The 22,156-nt window shown below is 44.8% G+C and overlaps 1 protein-coding gene across 2 annotated transcripts in view; it reads right to left on the reverse strand.

Moving 5' to 3' along the window:
• CLPB (ClpB homolog, mitochondrial AAA ATPase chaperonin) overlaps positions 1-19,617 on the reverse strand; it is a 130,093-nt gene extending 110,476 nt beyond the window's left edge. The window contains exons 1-2 of one of the 2 annotated variants that reach the window (XM_012725572.1): positions 19,083-19,617; positions 15,764-15,815 (exon numbers count right to left, since the gene is read on the reverse strand). In XM_012725572.1, coding sequence (XP_012581026.1) covers positions 15,764-15,815; positions 19,083-19,485 — 455 coding nt within the window. In that variant the 5' untranslated portion in view covers positions 19,486-19,617. The remainder of the gene's footprint in view (positions 1-15,763; positions 15,816-19,082) is intronic. The other variant, XM_012725571.1, reaches the window with a different exon arrangement.
• Between the last annotated feature and the right edge of the window lie 2,539 nt (positions 19,618-22,156).

Here is a 22,156-nt window from a genome sequence, read left to right on the forward strand (position 1 = left end):
AAGAGTAAGACTTGTTCCTCCATCTAGACAAGAATTTTTCTAGGCACTATTTCCTACCATTCACCCATCTCTTCTATTCCTATTCCACAAAACTATTCCTGAGGTTGGCATTACAGGATTCCAAGCAGTGCTAAAGATGATAAGGATTCTGCAGTGTCCTTGCCTTCTAGGCAGCCACCAGACAGCTATACACTTGGCAAAAAGCTAAAATACAAGCAAAGGCCTTGGAGGAAAGTGTCATGGGGTAAGTCAGAGCAACAGAGAATCAGAGACAACTTCCTGGAGGCAGAGGCATGAGCTGTACCAGAAAGGATTGGCAAGAGCACAGATTCCCCTATAACCTTCTGGTATCCACTATGGAAACACTCTCTGCTGCCCCAAGCAGTGTAGTTCTATGGCTGGGACTAAGCCAAACACTAAACCTACTGATACAAAGCCCTAAAGTGAAGGGGGTGACCCAGTGCACCCTCATCTGGGTAACTGCCCAGGACTATGTGCCAGACAGTCGGTCAGCAGTTGCTTTGGTGTCCTAGGAGACAAGGAGGAAAGTTCAATCTAGTCAACCGAAGTATGGGAAAGGGTCGTGGGCGCCACCTACTGGCACCACAGCAGGACTCTAGGCAGCTGCACGGGCCTCCCTTTGCAGCAGGCTGGTTGCCAGGAAGCTTGCCACACTGTGACAATGAGACACTGGAGTGACTCAGGCTTTTCAAACAGGATTGGCACTTGAGCTGCCACTTCCATGCTCTGGAACCCCATGAGATTTTTAGTAAAGAATGGACTGTACAAAGTCAGCTACAGTACCTGGTCCCTTGAACAGGTGGGGGCAAGGTTTGGCCTTCATTGAGATCATTTCCCCTCTCCCCCCAAAAACCTTGAGTAATATCTTCTCCAAGCCCATTTTTGAGGGCATCAAGATCAATCAGACATGAGCTTTTCCCACAAGTAGCTCCCAGTCTGAACTGGGAGAGGGCCATGGAGTGAGTAAGTACACAAATAAGTGCTTCAAATATCACAGGTAAAGTTCTTCGAGCTCTCTGTGCAGGGTCTGTAAATACACAGCAAGCTTGGCTCTTCATGTCCTACAAAGTCCTTGAATGGCAGAGTTCTAAAGAGCTCAGATTTCTTGAGCAACACAGCAGACACTGATCACATCTGATCCTGGGATGAGAGGGGCCTGTGTCTTACAGAGTGTAACTAATTTGCTTAGGATTACATGGCCAGTAAGTGGTTACTTGGGACTGGAGCCTGTGCCAACACTCTTCCAGTCCACTTATCCTGTTTCCTTCCCTTCTATCTCATTTACCTGGGGCCTGCAAACATTAGGTATCTGAGGAGACAAACCAACTGACATAAAATGATAAAGAAAAACTTTAAGTGGGAAGGAGGATACCTGATTAGATGCTCTGATTAGTTCTACTTTCTAGAACTTTTTCCTTTGGAAGACACCCTCTTCTAGACCCAGATAAGGAAGGTCCAATTTATCCCTTCTTCAAGGTAGTCTCCACATCATCACTACCATCTTCATATTCATATGGCAAAAAATGATTTAAAGTGGTCTTGCTTTGAGGAAGAAACAACCTTAGCAAACATGTCTAATCAAAAGCTTACAGATGTACGAGGTCCTGGTCTCAGCAGGTTAGGCTGAATACAAGCCTAACAGAACCTAGGAGTATACGGTAACTGCCAAGAAAGTTAATGTAAACTAAGGTCACATTAATAGATTTATAAAATCTCTAACCAGAGCCCTTCCTGGTGGTGCAGCAGGTTAAAGCACAGCACTAAGAAGCTAATTTCAGCATGAGTTCCATCCCTGCCTTGCCCTGAGGTGATCCACAAGGAGTGGCAGACCTCTCCTGACTCGCCTGCTGCTCCCCTCAGCAGTGTACTTCATCAGTCTGCCTGTTCTGCTCCCCACTCTGTCTCTGGTGAATCCTCTCACCACCCCTGCACTCTGGCCTGTACCCCAGTTCTGTATGTATAAATAAATAAATCTTTAAAAAAAAAAATCTCTAACTAGGGATGACTGCCCTTGAAGAAAGTTATATTGGAATTCAGAAGAGGCACCAAAACTTTGATATTTCATTACAACATGACTAAGACAGGGAGGAAACTAGAAACCACAGTTTAGGGAACCAAGGTTTATTTGAATGGAATGAATATTTAAAGGTCTGGAACAGGAAAAGGGAGCTGTGGAGTCAAGAGTCAAGACAAAGATGCTGTAGGCGGTTAACATGTTAATGACACTGTCATTACTTCAGAATCTATCAAAGATAACATACTTTCTAACTACAAAGTACCTTTGCTTGCATCATCCCAGTTGCCCAACTTCCCACCAATGTCCTTAACTCCAAATACTCCCTACCTCCAGGCCCAGATTAAATGCCCTGTTATCTATGAAGCTTAAAAGTTTTCCTATATACTAATTACAATTCTCTGACTAGACTGCAAGTTCCTTGAAAGACAAGGGTAATCATGACACATCTTTATGCTTCCTCCTTGCTGCTAAATGGTGCAAAATTGTTTATAATTAGCATTAAGAAATGAATATAGGCCAAAGAAGATATACAAATGGCCAAAAAGCACATGAAAATACGCTCAGCATAATAAGTTATCAGGAAATGTAAATCAAAATCACAACATCACTTCACATACTAGGATAGCTATAGTTAAAATGACAGACAACCACAAGTATTGACAAAAGTATAGAGAAATTAGAACCCTGTAAAATGCTGGTGAGAATGTAAAATGGAGTAGCCACTTTGGAAAACAGTCTAACAGTTCCCTAACTCATAAATGTAAGAGTTTCCATATGAATAGCAATAGCACTCCTAGATATGAGGCTAAACAGTCACACAAAAACCTGTACACAACAGATCACAGCAGCATTATTTAAAATAGCCAGAAAGTGAGAACAAAAAATATCTAATAATTGTGGAATTAATAAAATGTGGTACATCTATACATGGAATATTATTCAACCATAAAAAGGAATGAAATACTGAAACAGGCTAGTGTATGGACCCTGAAAACATGCAAAATGAAAATACAGACACAAAGACCCCACATAGTCTGACTCCATTTATATGAAATGTATAGATAGGCAAATTCATAGACAGAAAATTGCCAGGGTCTGGGGAGGAACAGGAAGTGACTATTAATAGAATGGGCTTTTTGGAGTTAGGTGTTGACAATGTCATAGAATTAAGACAAAGACGATGATTGAATAATCTTCTGAGTCCACCAAAATCTAGGAACATACTTTACAAGGGTGAATTTTATAATGTGTGAATTATATCTCTAAAAAAGGAAGGGGAGGACAAAGAGAGGGAGGGAAGGAAAGGAGGAGGGAAAGAGGGGATACTTGTTCAGTCAGTTTCTTCAGTTTTCTGGAGGCAGAGAGTGCCTCAGACCTAGAGGTGCGCAATGGAGGCCGAATGGGTGACCACAAATCCTAAGGGAATTTGATACTGGAGAGGAAGTGAGGCCAAAGACAAAAGTGCCTTGGATCCCCTCTGATCCAGGTGAGGGCTGTGACAGAGCCCCAGTCCATCAGGCCCAGAAAGGACACTGTCCTGTCCTGCCTGCTGGTCTGAACCGTGGGAATTCCTGGGGCCTCCCACAATTGTTTGGGCTTTATATCCTGTCCCTGCCTGCTGTCCTTCTACAAAGGCAGGTCAAACACACAGACTTCCCGGGAGGGCTGGGTGCTAACTCCCCAAACAAAAAGGCATTGAGATGGAAGCCTCAGCTCAGCCTCAGAGAAGATTCTTATGCAGTCTTCCTGGGCCTCCCATCCACAGGAATGGAGGAAGCTGGAGACCAGTCAGCTAGCTCAGCTGCTGAGTAGGGCTGTGCCCTCCTGCTGGGCAGCCTCTGGAGAATAAACAAGGTTCTATTCAACCAGTTAATAAACCAGCCAGACTCTATCTGTTTGATTTCAGAGTGGCAGGCAGTCTAGCTATGGAGGTACCAACCATGTTGCTGTGAAGGTACAGTCTGGGTCAAAAGACACATGGAACAACTGAGAAAATGGCAAGGAGGTTAAAAACTAAAAACATTGTATAGCTTAGACTTCAAAGCTGTGGGATTCTGACAAGAAAGATGGACTAGAACAAACAATGAACTATAGTGGAGAAAGCACATATTATGGATTCATATGAGATAGTAAACACTATGAGATAGTAAACACTAAATTTGTCTTAGTTTCAAATTTTCTCATCTGGAAAATGGGCACAACAAATGTGTTTCTGCAGTACTGTAGCAAGGAATAAATATACAGTATTTAGTATTCCACTTTACATAGACTAGGTATTTAATAAATGGCAGCTATTATTACTTGTTAGATAAGTCTTTCTGGAAGAGGAAGGACTGAAGATGAGTCTGGAAACATGAAATGGTTCTGTAACAGGGTGGTCCCTAGGAAAAGGGGTGGTCCCTAGGAAAAGAAGTTCCAGGTTCCCTGCCCCACCCAGAAGGAGGATGGAGCAGGGAACCTGGAACTTCCCCTTTTCCTAGGGACCACCCAGTTACAGATCTAGAGACAGAAGGCGGGTGGAGCTAGAAGCACTGCAGACTCACAGGTGGAGCGAGCCTAGTGTTTGGGAGAGGGAGCAGTTGGTCTCACTGGAAGGGCAGTTCTTCAGTAGGAGAGGAAGCCAGGTCTGGCTGGAGTATAGGGGAGAGATCAGTGAGGAGCAGAATTACCAGAAGGAAGGAGCCAGAATTTGAGTTTATCTTTAGGAACCTTGTGGGTTCCCAGTGAGGCAGGCAGAAATGGTTCTCCCTTTAGTTAGAGAACATCTCCCTGACTTTGAAGAACAAACCCAGAGCAGTGATTCTTGCCTTGGGCCTCACAGGTGCCACATCTGTGAAATGAAGCAGTGGGCCAATTTCAAGTGAGTAACTTTGGGCAAATTACTCAAGCAATCTTAATTTTTGTTTCATCATCTGTGAAATAGGGCTATATTATTCCACAATTATGAGGACCTGGCAACTAAATCTCACATAATGCCTGCCTCAAGAAAATGCATTGTTAGCTGTCACTATTAGTAATATCAGCAGTAAACTATTATTTTACAACACACACAAATAATATCTATGAAAATTATGTTACTGTTAAAAACATTAAATACAATTCTGAATATATATGTGGGTCCTAAAAAAATGTGGTGAAACTAAGCATGACAGGCTGTGTGTGGTGAAACTAAGCATGACAGGCTGTGGTCATTAGTCTGGGGTGTCTAAGTGTTTACAAAAAGAGTTTAAGAAACATGTAGAGGATAAAAATTAAGTATCCAGTACACTTAGTAAGTAATGGAAAAGTACTTGGTATTTAAAAAAATCTTGCCTTTCGCAAAAACATGGCTGAAACTTGAGGTGACTGCAAAGTGACATAAGTGAAGGACAATACATGGAATTGTGGAACATAATCAAAGCAAGCTGGCAAAATACAACAAAAATAACTATTAGACTGTGTTTAAAATATTGTGAGGGGAAAGTGCCCAAGAGGAAAGGGCAGAGGTCAATTTTACAGTGTGATGGCACAAACTTCAATGAAGAATGAATAAGGTATTATATACATTTTGAGGGTGAAGCTTTCCTTTCAGTTATATAGTTTTACAAACAAAGCTTAATCAATAAAGTATGATTTTAAAAAATTTAAAAATATTTATTTATTTATATACAAGAGCTGGGGTATAGGCCAGAGGAACAGGGTAGTGAGAGGATTCACCAGACACAGAGTGGGGAACAGCACAGGTGGATCAACTGAAAATATACTGCTGAGGGGAGCAGCAGCAGAGGGGGTACAGGGCAGTGGGTGAGACAGGAGAGGTCTGCTGTGCTATGTGGGTCAGCCCCCTGGCCAGGGATTCATTTCTTGCTGCAGCAGTTGTGGCTAGCTTCAGTGTTGAGAATTAATCCCTTGTACCACCAGGGAGGCCCCACTAAAAAAATTTTCTAAATAAATGTCCAGAAAGTTCTATCACTCAATAGTGATACCTACAATGTACAGAGCATCTGGTATGTGCTGGGCACAGCACTAGGTAGATTTTCTCACTTAATAAAGGGTAGGGTGGGGGTGAGGGGGCATGAATTAATTATCATTCCACTTTGCAAATTCTGAAGCTTGAGTCCCGACCACCACAATTCCTGATAATGCTATGGAAGCCTCTTAGGCACACCCACTGACAGCCACAAGGAGAGAACTACTTATTGTCCTCAGAGGGCTTTAGGTCTCAGACCCCTACTCAGAAGTGAGAAGAGGGAACCTGGATATAGAAGAGTCTTGAATTTCAAAAGTAAGGTTTTTTGAAAAGACTTCATACAGAACAGGGACAAAACAGAACTGTGAGGCAATCAGCTAATAAGAATACTGTAGTGTGGGGCCCTCCCTGGTTGTGCAACAGGTTAAAACCCAGCACTATGAAGCTACCGCCAGTCAGTGCAGCATTGAGTTTAATCCCTGGCCAGTGAGGGGATCCATATGGCATGGCAGATGCCCCCTGTCTCGCCCACTGCTCCCCTCAGCAGTGTATTTCAGTACATCTACCTTTTCTGCTCACCACTCTAGCACTGGTAAATCCTCTCACTGCCCCCCCACACTTCTGGCCTGTACCCCAGTTCTTGTATGCATAAATAAATAAATCTTAAAAGAAAAAAGAATACTGTAAACTCAGGATCACATTAGCTTGACTGTTTAGAAAATTCTTGGATTTCTGTTTCTCAGGTTCCAGGGAAATTCCTCGGAAAAAAAAGCCCAACTGTTTCTAGCCTTGCAGACAGAATTTGGGTTATGACCATGACTGAGCTGGGATTTTTAAGAAGCAAGCCTTGAGTCCCAGAGTGCTGGTGAGGAGACAGAGTCTGAGAGTGGTCCCTGCTCCAGAGGATGCAATGGTGTGACCTGCACTGCTCTGAGTGCTGAATTAGTGCCCAAGATACTGGCACACAAACAGGTAGGTTGTACTCACAGGGGTTCCTAAGGTTTCTCAGCAATCAGAATTGTTGATCATATCAGTCCCATGCCAACTCCACCCTCTACACCCCAACTTAGCCCAAGCCAGCTACAACTGCTGGATAAAGACAAAGGTCCTTACAGCAGTCTCCAATGCCCTGCACTGAAGCCGCATTGCCTGCCTGTTCCCAGGATCCTGCCACCTCCTTGGGTTGCAGTTCCACTGGCCTTTCTCAGTCTATTACACTTCCCATCGTCCCTCTTCCACAGGGTCTTTGTCAGTAGAAGTTTCCATTGAGCCAAAGTCTTGCTGGCTGTACTCACTTAGGTTAACTCCTTCAGGAAAGCAGTTAAAGGAGTGCAGGAGTCTCTGTACCACTCCTCGGCGGCATCTGTCACAGATGCAATTTCACATTTGTGCGACTAATGTCTGACCAGCTTTAAGCACCATGATGCGAGGGTTATTCCTAGTTTTGGCTCACCACTGATCTGCTGGGGCCTAGCACAATGCCAGCACACAGCAGGCACTATCTGTCAAATGATAAATGACTATACCAATTCTCCATTTTTATTTTTTCAAAGGAGGTCAGTCCTGTTTACAGGTTCATTATGATCGCAAATAACTACTAACATTTGCCTTAATTCTTCCCTGTTTATAAAACACATACTATTCAATGAATATTTGTTGGTTCCTTCATGAACAGGTGTGGCATGGATGCTACAGCATTGGTCTGCCACCTCTAAAACAGTACTGACAGAGACATGGAAACATGACCCACTTCAACAGAAGGTGGTAGGTGCTATCACAGGGAGGTCCAGGGAATGGTGGGAACCTACAGGTAACTGGAAGGGTTAGGGAGGGTCTCCTGGAAGACGACAGGGTGACCCAAAGGATGAATGATTTTCCAGACAGCAAGAGTTCACCTGCCTGGGATGTTCCTGAGATACCGGGAGAGCAGTCAAACAGGTACCCTCAAAGATGTTTCACAGTCAAAGTTACTGAGAAAGCAAAGAGAAGTGAAGACAGCCAACACTAGAGACTCAACCCTGGGCTGGACTCCTTTTAAGGACTTCCCTCCCCCCTACAAGCCCCACCCCCACCCCACCCCTGCCAGCCTCCCTAGTGTGCCATACTAGTCTCTGCTCAAGGGCTCAGCTACCCTGGCCCAAGTCTGTTGGGTTTCTGGTTAGTTCCACAACTTACCTACCCATGAGGTTCAGATAAAGTTGCTAATCCAATCTTCCCCAATTGCTTTCCATCAATAGGAAGCAAGCAGAGATTCAAAAGGTCACACACTTAAAGGGCGCCAGGCCCTGGGCCACGCTACAGAATTGCTTGCCAGCTAAAGATCCACTTGAGCAAGGCTGGTTATCTCAATGTGTCATGGGGATGCTTCCCCAGGGACAGCTTTTTCTGCAGAGCTTAACAGGTTTTCAGTGATAACAAGATTAACAAGATTCAAAAAGGGGTTCTATGACTAAGGTTCTAAGCCCATCAGTAACTGTGCCAGCAACAGAACTCGAGTCTTCTAATTCTAAAAATCTTGTGTCCTTCTATAATACTATGTCCCCTTCCAACATTCTAGCTTTCAAAAAGCCTGTGTAGGTTATACTCTAGCATTCAAAAACCAGTGTGATGACCTCAGGGAGCTCACACAGCAAGCATCACATTACTAAGGTGATGCCAGTTAGGCCCTGACACTCATTCTAGGTTAAAGCTTTCACTTCCATCTACTGTAAGCCACAAGGACACTTACATATTTATTGGTTAAAGAGCTGAATGTTTTGGTTACTCTAATGCCATCATTAATATCTTCCCACCCAGCCAAAATGATACAACAATCAATAAACAGCCTCCTCGGGCCCTGAGACAGCCAAATGTATTTACCAGCCTGGGTTTTGTTAATTAGATAAAGTTCCTGGATCAATGTGCAAAACATTTACCTATGCTGTAGCTAAGCACATTCTGGACACCTTAATCCTGGCACATGGACAGCAAGTGCCTCAAGGCCCAAGCTAGGGCATCCTGGGACAAGAACCAAACTAAGTCATCAAATGCAAAGTTAGATTAAATGTGTTTGGCTCTCAATAAAAACCAAACCTTTCTTCCCTGAACTGTGAAAATCAGGCTTCTTTCCAAAAACAGCTAGTAAAGAAGTGTGAGCATCAAAACAAGACCTCAACACAATCTCTAAGCTGGCAATGGAGGTTTTGTGTATTTATATATTTATTGACAACAACATGGTATATGTAACAGGAAGTTAGAAAGACCTAGACAATCAACTACCTAGTGAAAAATCTCTACTTGCACATCTCACTGGCATGTTCAGTTCAGCAAGTTCAAAAGTGAACTTGTGATCTTGTCCCCAAGATGTGAAGTTCTCTTCTAGCATCTTTATCTCAATGACTGGCAACACATCCATGCAGCTGATAAAGTCATAAAACTAAAACTCATTCTTAACACTTTCTTCTTTCTAACCAACCATTTCTAATTCTACACACTGACTCAACATTTTACATATGAGGTACTGATACTCTTCTAACCTTCACTAAGTTCTGTCTAACTTAACTTCATCTGACTCTGCTGCGGCAATCTTAGTCCAAGTCACCACTTGCCATCCTCCTTTCTCATCTGAACCACCCCAGTCAACAGCATAGGTAAACCACCATCTTCCCTCATCTGCCATGGCTCCCCAGCAATCTGCTCTCCATGGAGTAACCAGAGATCTTCTAAAATTACAGATCATGGGCCCTCCCTGGTGGCGCGGCGGGTTAAAGCACAGCACTGAGAACTAAAACCACTTCCGCATGAGTTTGATACCCGCCTGCCCCGGAGGTGACCACATGGCGCGGCAGACCTCTCCTGACCTGCCTGACCTGCCCGCTGCTCCCCTCAGCAGTGTACTTTGTTGATCTGCCTGTTCTGCTCCCTGCTTTGTCTCTGGTGAAGCCTCTCGCCGCCTCTGAGCCTCTGGCCTGTACCCCAGCTCTGTATGCACAAATAAATCAATCTTAAAAAAAAAATTACAGATCATGGTGCCATGTCTTTGTCCTCCCTCCCCCCAAAAGAGATTTAAAATTCAATCCTTAAGATAAAAACAAAATCATTAACACAGCCTATAGACGCAATGTGGTATTCCTTTGCTTTACTCTCCAATTTAATTTCATCACACTGTTACCCTTAGAATCCAGACATACTGGCCTCTCATTTCAACTTCACATCTTTTCTTGACTCAAGGTCTTCCTCTTACCAGCCCTTCTAGCTGAACACTCTTCATCTTTCTCTTGTTCCTTCAGAGTTCACTTTGATCATGTCAGGGGCTTTCCCTTACTAGTAGATAGCTCGACCTTCACTTATCTTATATGCCAGATTCCCAAATATCTTGAACTTCACTTTAAAAAGTTTTATTGAGCTATAATTCACATACCATATAATCCACCCGTGAGAGCTGTAGAATATTGACTACTAAACTCCATTTTCATTGCCCTCAAAAGAAACTCTGAACCTCACCAGCAATCATGCCATTCCCCCCAGCTAACCTCTCCAGTCCGTGGCAATTACTAATCTATTGCCTCTATGGACTTGTCTACTCTGGGCATTTTATATAATCTAAATCATGAGGTCTTCTGCATCTGGTGTCTTTCACTTAGCAGAATATTTTCAAGGTTCATTCACATTGCGTGTTCATCAGTTTTTCATTCCTTCCCACTGATGACATTCCACTACATAGCAAGAAGACATTCACTCATCTATCAGTGATAGATTCGGGGCTATTTTTCTCTTTTGGCTGTTGTGAATGCTTCTATGAATCTTCATGAATACTAAAGTATGTTGTCCTTTCTCTAGAGTACACACCTACACACCTACTTGCTGGGTCACAAGGTAAATCAACATTTAACATTTTGAGAAACTGCCAAATGTTTTCCAAAGCAGTTACACCAATTTACATTCCCACCAGTAATGGCAGAGGGTTCCAATTTCTCCACATCCTCACGAACACTTTGAGTACAGAAACCCTCGTGGATGTGAAGTGGCACCTCATTGTGGTTTCCCTAATGACTAATGCTGCTGAGCATCTTTTCATGTGCTTGGTCATCAGTCTTCTTTGGAGAAATATCTTCAGATCCTTTATCTTTTTTTAGATTGGATTATCTTTTTATTATCAAGTTGTGAGAATTCTTGATATATTCTGGGTATTTCTTGTATCCTTTGAATGAAAGTTTTTAATTTTCATGAGTGTTTTTTCTTTCTTTCTTGTGCCATCTGAGGTTTCACTTACACCAGGGTCTTAAAGGTATACTTTTGTTTTCTTCTAAGGGTTTTGTATTCTTAGCTCTTGCATTTAGGTCTATGATTCATTTTGAGTTAATTTTGCCAATAGTGTAAAGATGGGTCCAATGGCCTATTCACTGCTTCTGGATATGCTTTGAAAAGATAAACCTCTTTATTTTGAAGTACATTATTATAATTACAGTCATCTGACTCCCAGTTAGATTGTTTAAATACTCAAGAGTATACAAGGTGACAGCTCGCTCACAACACTGCAGCTCTCTAACACTCAGTGCCTAGGCCTATGTCCCAAGGAACACTCAGAAATATGGAGTAAATGAAGCAATGATTTTATTAATATAAATTCTACAACTCCATGAATACAGGTATTCCCTCCATATTACTTAGGCTCACAGCAGTTAAGCAATGTATGCCTCATATGTCCCCTACTCACTGTGCTAAGCTTAGGACCCAGGGTATACACGTGCTCAGCAAATTTTCTGTCAAATGAACAGATAAAGCCCAGAGAGAAATAGTAGGCTGACTAAAGTCCAAGATTTATACCATCAGGCCTCCTTCACTAAAGAATGTTTGGGCTGATGAACAACTGAGTCAAGCACACAGCAGAAGCCCCTCTTCCTGGGAGAAGGAAGTGGGCAGAGGTGTTGTCTTTCACCCATTGTTCTGAAGGAAATGTGATCTCCCCTGGGAGAACAGAACGCCCTGACAGCTACTTGCAGGGCTCAGCGCGAGACTAGACAGATGTGTCCTCAGTCTGTCCCATGCCCTGGTTTCGGGTGAGTGGCTCTGGAGGCCAGAAGTCAGGCTTGGGTTTGGGCAGAGTCTGGGAGCAGTCACCCGCTCATAATGCTGACAGGTGGAACAGGGCTCCAGGACCAAGCTTTGACTCCTGAAGAACCAGTGCTGAACACACTAACGAGGTTTAAGTGTCTTGGGGGAGAAGGAAGAATTGGTGGCCACATAGATAAGAAGACCAGGGATTCAGCCTGTTTGATACAGCCAATTGGAATATGGAAGTAAAACTCTGGTTAGCTGAAACATAATTTTCCCCAAGCTGTACTGTACTGGAGGATAGGACAGATGAGCAGAAGAACCTGCCCTGGGGAGATACACAACCCAGACATTTAAGGTGAAGTCCAGCCTAGAACCTTCTTAGTATAAAGAACAGAGTAGGACAAATGGCAGATTCAGCCCTGCCCCTTCAACCAGGCAGGCCCCCAGCCCCTTATGAAACAGGTCAACCTCACCCACATGTTAGGCTGCTGTCCAGAACGCTGCTCTGATGTCTGTGAGGACTTCTGATCTGCTCCTGATCCAGTCAGCATGTGAGCTTCACTGGTTTTCCTGTTCATGGACTGAGTGCCTCTCCTTTCTGCTGAGGCTTAGCTTTGGTTCTCTCATCTGACCTCCACACTTCTCTTCTAGAAAAGGATTCCTTTTCCTGCCACAGGTTAGCATGCCCCTTCAATGACCTTCAAACCCTGGCAAGGTTTGAGTATGGAAGGGGAACTCACACCAGCAAGGGGGTGTCAAGGAGGATTACCTAAGGCATGCAGCATTTGAGCTGAGACTGGATGGCTGAGAGATTAAGCAAAGGGTGAAGAGAGACAGACACATGTGTGGTCTGTGTGGAAGGCCTGCCCCTGGGACCCAGGAAAGCAGGTTCCTCAGAGAGGCCGAAGCACCTCCCCTGTAAGTAGAAGTGCCTCGAGCCACTGCCCTTTACTATCCAGAGCTCACCCAAGGCTCTGAGACTGGGAAGCGGAGGAGATGGAGCAGACACACACCAGAGCCCCAGGGTGGGCAAGGGGGTAAGAAGGGGAGGACAGTATTACTCACCAGGTGTGATATCACTGACCATACTGATCATTCACATGAAGACCCAAACTATTGTTACTTTTTAAATTGAAAATGGGACTTATCCCCCAGAGGGCAAGGACACAGAACAAGAAATTAAGAGTAGCGTGAAGCACCTGTGTAGCACTTAGAACATAGAAAGGCTGATTAAGGATCTGCTGTGGGAATTCAAGAAAGTCTCCTTCTATCAAGTATGGTCAGGCTTTTCCCAGACCTACCTCCAGGCCTAGCTGTTAGCAGTAAGAGCTGTAACTGGAAGGTTACTTGTGTTTTTTTGAGACCAGGACCCAAGTTACTAGGCTCCCTACCAAAGTCCCTCTCCTCCCTCCACTGCCAGTGAAGGCACACTCATTCATTTGTAAAAGAAAGTGTCTTATGTGAAGATGGAAATATATCTTAAGTGAGGCCTCCATCATCTTAACTTTGTCTTAATGAAATAGCCTGAGTGACCCTAACTGGGTGATTCCCCAGTTCAAAAACTCATGTCTCCACTCATAAAAATTCAAAACCTCCCACTAACGCATTCTCAGACTCGCACATTCCAGATTCTTTCAAATTCCCTTCGTTCCTAAAACCCTGCAACCCTGAGCACCTCAGCAGCATCCACAAATTCCCTGGTCCCAGCTGCCAGCCAGCCAGGTTCTCCTGCCCCATCTTTGCTCATCTTGTTCCTAGCTCTTTGTTTCTGGGGGCAGGTGAGAGGGAGAGACCACCATGCTGAAGAACAAGGTCTGTGCCATGCTCGTCTCTGATTCCCTCAGATAGGGAGACTGTGAGTCATCATGACCAAGGGAGATGGACAAGAGAAGACAGGAGAAAAGCACGTTAGAGACTGGGGACACATGAGCCCCTACAGATCCTACCCTCACAGGCAAGAAAGCAAGTCACGTGTGCCCCATAAATTCATTTAGTTTCTCTATTCGTTGGGCAGGTGTTGAGTTGCTACTAGAAAAGCATGTATTTGAAAGAGCTAAAATAATCAACGTGGACCCTCCGTGGTGGCTCAGCAGGTTAGGACACAGCCCTGCAAGCTAACCACAGCCATTTCAGTGCAAGTTCGATCCCAGCCCTGGAGGTGACTCACATGCCACGGCAGACCTCTCCTGACCTGCCCGCTGCTCCCCTCAGCAGTGTACTTCATCAGTCAGCCTGTTCTGCTCCCCACTCTATCTCTGGTGAATCCTCTCACCACCCCTGCACCTCTGGCCTGTACCCCAGTTTTGTATGGATAAACAAATAAATCTTTTTTAAAAATTAATCAACATTTGCAGTCTAGAGTAAAACAGTCTCCTCTGGGTCCTGGAAAAGTGGATTCACAGCCTTGCTGCTAACCCTGGCTGCCTCCATTGTGCTGCCAGAGAGGCAGCCTGGCCACCTAAGCAGTTACCAACAGGAGCGTCCAAGGTCAGCGGAGGCCTGAACAGAGTGGCGCCCAGCCAGTTCCTGCCTCCTTACTCCCTCACACGGCAACAGAAAAGAGGCTCATGTTTCTGGAGGAATGAAGATGCCATATGCAGGCTGCAGTTATGAATGGCTCTTATAACAACAAGCTGACATCTGTGCTTGGTTTTTAAGATGCATCATCGCATGTTTATTAAACTATTGCTCCATCATATTTATTTGGCTACGAAACAACTCCCAGCCCATACTTCCAAAAGTGGTTTATTAAAAACTAAGCCGTGAACATTAATACTCAAAAGCACCCTTGAGAATCAATAATAATGCTGCAGATAGGAAAGGGAATCAAAGCAGTAAGTCTTGGTGGGGGCTGTAGTTGCCTTGCAACACATTTCAGGCAGCTGGAGAGGGGAAGAGCTCCAAGGGTGTGTGGCACTGGGTGTGGGAACAGTCAATACCTGACTCCCTGTCTAAACTGTGGAGACAGTGCCAGGAAAGCAAGGGGGGGGGGGGTGTCCTATGGCCACCTAGCTCTACACAAAGAGATAAGAAAGCTAAGATCAGACCCAGCGGGACGCACTAGTTTCTCCAACTATAAAACCTCTCACTAGCCACCAGCTCCATACTGGTGTTTATGCTGACCCCTGGATATGGACTCTGCGCTGCCTCTGAAACTAGGCTAAGCCCACGCTGAGTCCTGCCCCCCACCTATTAGAACAAGCCTCCAATCCAACATGCCAGTGGGGAGTGGGAGAAGCACCCAGCCCTGGGGAGGGGCCCAGCATGCGCACTGCAGCCCAGCAGGCAGGTCTGCCAGGTGCCAGGAGCCAGCAGCAAAGGTTTCTTTCAGCTCAGCTCCCTTCCAACACCATAAGCCTTGCCAGAGGCCCACCTGTACCCCATGCAGGCAATAAGTAATAACACATGGCCAGTACCACAGAGAAACAAGAACAAATTGTAAGATTCAATGAAGAACCCATGGGATGTGGAGGGGATTCTCACAGGATGGGTTCATGCCTTGAGAAGAACAAGATAGCAGAAAGACCCGGGTTTGGGGCAAAAAAAAAAAAAAAAAAGAGAGACATGGGGTTGACTCTCTACCCTAAGGTATCTACAGGCTGACCTGAGCAAAGGAAGCCCAGGTGACTCCGTGACTGAAGTCGGAGGATTCAATTCCTGGCTTTGTGAGGATTCCCTCCAAGGCAGCCATCACCAGAGGAAGGGGTTCATCCCGCTCAGCCCCTCCTGAGTCCACTCACCTTCTGACTTCTTGGACATTGTTGGCGCGAGCAGCTTCCATCAGGGCTGCATCTAAAGAGAGAGGGGGCACTGGTCAGACCCTGGCCAGGTCTTACCCCTCAGGGCTGCATGGAGGGCCCAGTTAAGACAGGAGAAGTAGAAATGCTTCAGAAACACATCTTTAACAAGGGAAATGATGCCAAGACATTCAAAGAGAAAGTTATTCATCCTCTTCCCACATGGCCTCCAGCATTAATAACTTCCCTTCCATATCTTTCTATTATAGAGCCCAAACTCTCAACTCCTTTCATCCAGGAAAAGCACTATCACCACATGTGCCTGTGGTAAATGTTCAATGTGTGAATTCCTTCACTCTTCACCAACTTTTTATGTTGGTGACCATGGTTTTTATGTGACCATGGTTGGTGCCATTAAGCATCCCCTTACCCCGCTCCACTTTCTCCCCTACTCTAGTTTCTCAGTCCAGCTTTGAATCTTGATGGCACGTTATACTCTCAGTAGGAGGGGCATGTTGTGGAACAGCAGGCAGGGATGTGGGCCCACTGAGTGGAGGGAATCTGGCTCCAACACACTGTCAACCACTCCCCATGTGAGGCAGCAGCCCCTTTTCCTCTCAACCCTAACTCTTCCTTGACTATAAAGCAGAGGCAATAATCTCTGCCTGGCCTGCTTCCAAAGAATGCTGTGGAGAAGGAATGAAGAAAAATCTGCAAACTCTCTAGTGCCACACCCAGCAAAGGAAGACCCAAAGCAGAGCTCAGATTCCTTAGGAGTCACCAGGTCCAGTAGAAAAGCAGTGCTAAGCCTGGCCTGGCTAGACAGCTTGCAGGCTGTTGACACCACCTTGTGGCCATAAAGAAAAACTGCAAGACACAGAAAAACTCAAATGTTTGCTTCTGAGTTCCACTGTGGGCCCTGGGAAGATTCATACCAAAACCTGCTTTTGGGATGGGCACTACAGAGACTGAGACCCAGCCCAGTCCATGTCTCAGCCACTGAAACATGAGAGGTGGCACTGGAGCGGGGTGAAAACAGCTGGAATACAGAGCTTGACTCCAGTCCCAAATCTGCCACTTACCTGCTGTGTTACTTGCTCACCTAGCTTCCCGAGCCTCAGTTTCCTTATATGCATGGTAGGGATGAGATGCCTGTGCAAACAGTTCTGTGGTTCGAACATTCATATCTTCATCCTACCTCCTAACTAGATTCCAGGGGGAAGACTTTCTGGTTATCTTCCCTGATTGCTAACTACACACCCAGTCATTCTCAGGCAGCTACTAGCTAGAAGGAGAAGAAACCTTCCTCAGACATCACTGTATGCACTTTTCCCTCACTTGACTACAAGGTCACAGAGGAAGAAAAGAATAAGCTGAGGTTAGAACCAGGTTCTGCAGATTCTGAGAGGGCAATCTCAGCTACAAGGCACTGAGGGCCTTGCTCACAACTCCAAGTAAAGGAACAAGGATAACTAGTAAGTCAGAAGGGCTGGACTGGATAATGCTTTTGGACACTGTCTCCTTGCTGGGATTCATATCCCAAAGTCCAGTCTGGAGGTTCCAAGAACCTCTAAGGTGAGATTTCAGTAACTCCCCTCCAGTCCATCCAAACATACTGGCCTCAGGAAATTCCCTGCTCGTTAACTTTCCGTGGCTTTCCTCTCCCTACAGGAGAAATTTCAAAAATTCTAAATCCTCCTGCCTGATTTCTAGGCTCCAACCCCATTCGTTCTCAACTCATTCCAAAGACTCCCATCCTCCAACCAGCTGGCCACTCTGCTAGCCCCTGCATATACCATGCTGACGTATAACTCCTAGTCTCATTCTCTCTGCACACAAACCTCTGCATAGAATTCAGTACAACTCAAAACCCCTTTACTGAATACCTATCAGGTTTCAGTCACTATGGTAGACAAAAGACTTCAATATATTTGTAAAAGGTGCTTGTTTCATCCTGAAGAGAGATATAATGCATTTCCTTCTTTCAATGAAAAGGAAGTGATCACTTTCCTTTTCATCTTTATCTCATCTTTCAGAACTCGAGTTCAAATTTTCCAACCTTTAGGTCTTCAATCTTCAGGAAGGCTTTCCTAACCCTATTGGCCGGGGGGGGTCTTCCTAACAACACAGATTACTCACCAGACCACAGGCCTAACTGCCTACACTGTCCTCTTAACTGATTTCATGATCTGTTGGGAATTTGCTGCCTAGCACACAGAGGATATTAAAAAAAACACTGAAAGTTACAGAATGGCATGCCCAAATGTGAAGAACCTTTAGAGTCTCTATCTCAAAATTCTCATTGTGTTTACAAAGAAATAGGACCCTGAGCAGGAGCAAGAGTCCAAAGTTACTGTGGGAGCTAGAGGTAGAACGGAAAGACCCCAAGATCCCAGGGGTTCTTACTCCCAATCCATGGCACTGCCTTTACAGCTGACATATCCTGTTGAATAAACAAATCAATGTCAAGGCAGTAGAACCTCCTGCTCCAAATCTCAGAGCAGAGGATGCACACAATCTACAAACAACATGCCTTGGTCTTCCCCATTGAGCAATAACGGAGTGGCTGGACTCAGGTCAGAAGTCAAGCTTTCTGCCTACTCTCCCTGTTTCTGTTCAACTCCATACATCCAATGTCAATCTGGGTCAGCCAGACCCTATAGATGCTATCGTCTTTAAATGTCCAATTCCTTGTCTTCCTTATCCTGCCAACTGTCCCATATGGAAGAATCAGCTCACACTGGAGACCAAACCCCGGGGAGATAAGGAGGCCCAGACCCCTGAGCTCCAAGAAAAGTCACAATAACAAAACTGTAAGAGTACCCTTAAGAGAAGTCACCCTTCACCTTGTAAGCAGGGAAAATGAAGTGTGGGGAGGGGGAGAGACATGGCAAAGTTACTTTGAAACCAAGTCTCTTTCCTTTTTCAGGAGTCCTGAGGAGGGGAGGGGGGGAACCTCTAATCCACTTAGTGGTTGCTCTTTAAACAGGTTGTGGTTTCCTAGAGACTTCTTAAAAGAGGAACTGGATCAGGCAATTTGGAGCATAAAAGGACCATGCTTTAACTTAAAAGGATTAGTCCAATGCTCTCATTGTAATATGGAGGAAGGGAAGTTTACCTCTGAAGGGGAATGATACAACTCAGAGGCACTGCGCTCCCCTCTGCAACAACCGGTCTCCGTGACCACATGATGTCTGGGTCCCTCAAGAGGACTGAGGCTCAGCTGGTTTCATCTATAAGCAACTGTCACTCTCCAAAGATACGATTCAGGACACTCCTCCCGCCTCTCCCTTCCTTGAACCCACACTGTCCCGATAATCACCCTTGTTGGACGGGCTCTTGCTGTAACAGTGAACCACCAGCGCCATGGCCAGGGCCCACATGCCTACTCCGGCCCTGTTCGGGACCCCGTTCCAGCTGTCATGTCCCGGGAGTGTTTCTTCAGGGCTAGGAAGATGTCCCCATGTGGAGGCTGCTTGGCACGGGGTTTCGGTGCGTCCTCCTTGGTGCCCCCCGGTGGCTGCCCTTCCTCCGATGAGCAAGGTGGACGAAATTCCAGGGCACCCCTCGACGGCCGCCCTCAGCCACTGCGGCTCCCCGCGGCCGCCGGAGGTCACACTCCAGTCACAGGCACCTCCGTGGCTCCGGAGCGGTGGGGACCTAAGCAGCTGCAGGAGGAATCGCGGCGCCGGCGCTGTTCTTCTCAACACCAGGGACCCCAGCATCTTGACAGCTGACTACCCCCTGGTGCCGGCCCCTGTGGCGGCCACGTCCAACATGGCTGCCACGGCGCGTTCGAAGACGCCGCGAAGGTGAATGACGCAGCACCTCAAGGGAGTGGTAGTCCACAGCCAGAGATCTTCCTGCCAACAGGAGAACAGATAAACTACACTCCCAGAATGCCATGGAACTGCGTCACAATGACTGCCGACTTACGGGAGCCCGGAGCATGTTGGGAAATGGAGTTCGGGCGGGGAGGCGTGGCAAGGTGGAAAATGCCGATGTGGGGGCGTGTCGATCAGAGGAAAGGTTCCAATCACAGAGCTTCTTTTCAAATTTAGTAACAATGCGCGACTCAACTTCTGAATCGTGTAAATTAAACAGGGACCTTCACCATAGACCAGTTATGAACCAGGGTTATTTCTTTTACCCTAACTTAACTTTTCAGGCTGGGGCTGTTTTTCAAAAGATGACTAGTGCGCGTGAAATAGAAATTTCCTACACAGACTTCTCTTCAGTGAAAAAGCTGACTTCTGGTCTTACTTTATCACTTGTGCTATTTTCAAAAGGGTCTCACACGAGTTATCTCATTCCATGATAGCTGGGCAATAGCTTTAATTCCTGTCTATAGGGGAATGAAGCTATGGTGGTGAAGTGATGTTAGAAACTGAGTAAGTAAATAATGCCCAAGTCTTCTGACTGAACACTATGCTCCATTAATACTTATACCTGCCATCTCATCCCCCTCTTTTCCAGACTGAATACATGGTAAGCCCCATGCACCCCATTTTCTTTCACTTTTATATCACTATTATCCAGAAATGAACAAATGAGATAGTCAACAAATATTTATTTGGTGAATAGCTAACTTTCACCTTGTAAGTGTGAGGGAATGAATGTGAACTCTAGAGTATAGGCAGACCAGGGTTTCAGTTTGACTCTTGTATTTATTCCATGTGTGATCTTGGACAAATTCCTTCCCTTCTCCGTTATTTTCATTATTATCAAAGATGATAATATCTAACTTCAAGTCCATTACTTGTACTAAATGAGATAATGTGGAGATCAGCTCCCTCCCAGATTCAGAGCAGTCTTCAAGAAATAGCAGGTTTCATTGTATCCCCTGCTCCAGGAGTTGATTTGATTCTCCACTCTGAAAATTACTGAGTGCAGGAAATATCAAAATACGGGAATCTAAAGTATGGTAGGTTAATCCTTAAAAGATTACAGTAGATGGACTATAATGATGGCACATGGGGATTACAACTGAGATGGAAAAATGCACAAAATGGTATAAAAATAAACTATTATTTATGTAAAAAAAATTACAGTAGAACTGGGACATCAGAGAGGGAGGGGAAGGGAAGGAAGATTGAGATAGGATGGGGGAGAAAGCAAAATGGACTGTGGTGGGGAAAATCCTATAGTTCTAAAACACTAATAAGTATGCAAACCAATGTGAGGGGGAGGGGTGGGGAATGTTGTTTTCGGATATTTGTAATAGCAAGAAATTGGAAATAGCATAAATATTCATCAAGAGGATAACGATTAAATACTTTCAGATACAGCTAAATAGAATATTATCTTTAATATTATTTTAAAAATCTCTTTTTGTATGGAACACTTTGTGGTATTTTAAGTAGAAAAAAAGGCACAGAACACAAATTATATACAAACATTACTATCCTTTGAGAAAAAAAATATAGATGGTTAGGATTTTTCTGAAAGGCTGGTAAAAATAGTTGTCCTTAGAAGGGACATAAAGGAGAGAAGTTGGGAGGGAGGAAGACTTTGCTTTCCTTTGTAAGCACTGTGGATTTTGTATATAATGGCAATACATATATTGCTTATTCTGTTAAACCAATCAATCTGTATTATTTCTATACCAATAAATCACTGATGTCTTCTGGCATCAGATAGTGGGATTGCTTTTCTTACGATTGCATTTTCCCCCACTTCAGGTGGAAATACTGACATCTTGTGGCCTTTTTAGGTAAAGCTTCTAGATATCATTAAAATCAGAATTTTCACCATTCCATTCCCAGGAGACCTTGACAAGCATATAGGGGCAGGGATCTGGAGGAGGTGTAAGAGGAGGGAAATACCAGAACATCGCATAAGGCATAACAGAGGACAGACTCGAGACAAAGAATCAAAAGCATATTAGGAGGAAAGTCCCAAACCACCAATTATGAAACTGCATGACCAACACCACCCCTAGGCCCAAAACCTCAATACTGATATAGAAACCCTGATGTGATCCTCACTTAATGGCAACCCTTTAAAAAAATAATAGTTTAGTTTTACATCATTTTGTGCCTTTTCTATCTCAGTTGTAGTTCCCGTGGGCTTCCCATCACCAAATCACCAGTGTGCCATCACCAGTGCACTTCCCTCCCCCCACCGTTTTTGATCCCACTCCCCAGTCCACCCCCGTAAAATGTCTCTGGTATATAGTTGTTCATTATTATTATTTTCTCCCCTGGTACTTTATACTCCTGCTATGAGTGAAACCATCTGGTATTTTTCCTTTTCTTTCTGGCTTATTTCACTAAGCATGATCTTTTCCAGCTCCATCCATATTGCTGCAAAAGGCATGTGTTTATTTATTTTTTGTTGTTGTTGTTGAATAATATTCCACTGTGTATATGTACCACATCTTTTTAATCCAGTCAT

This window comes from Condylura cristata, unplaced genomic scaffold (assembly GCF_000260355.1).
Source record: "Condylura cristata isolate star-nosed mole 26May11 unplaced genomic scaffold, ConCri1.0 scaffold00015, whole genome shotgun sequence".
In the NCBI taxonomy this organism is placed as follows: Eukaryota; Metazoa; Chordata; class Mammalia; order Eulipotyphla; family Talpidae; genus Condylura; species Condylura cristata.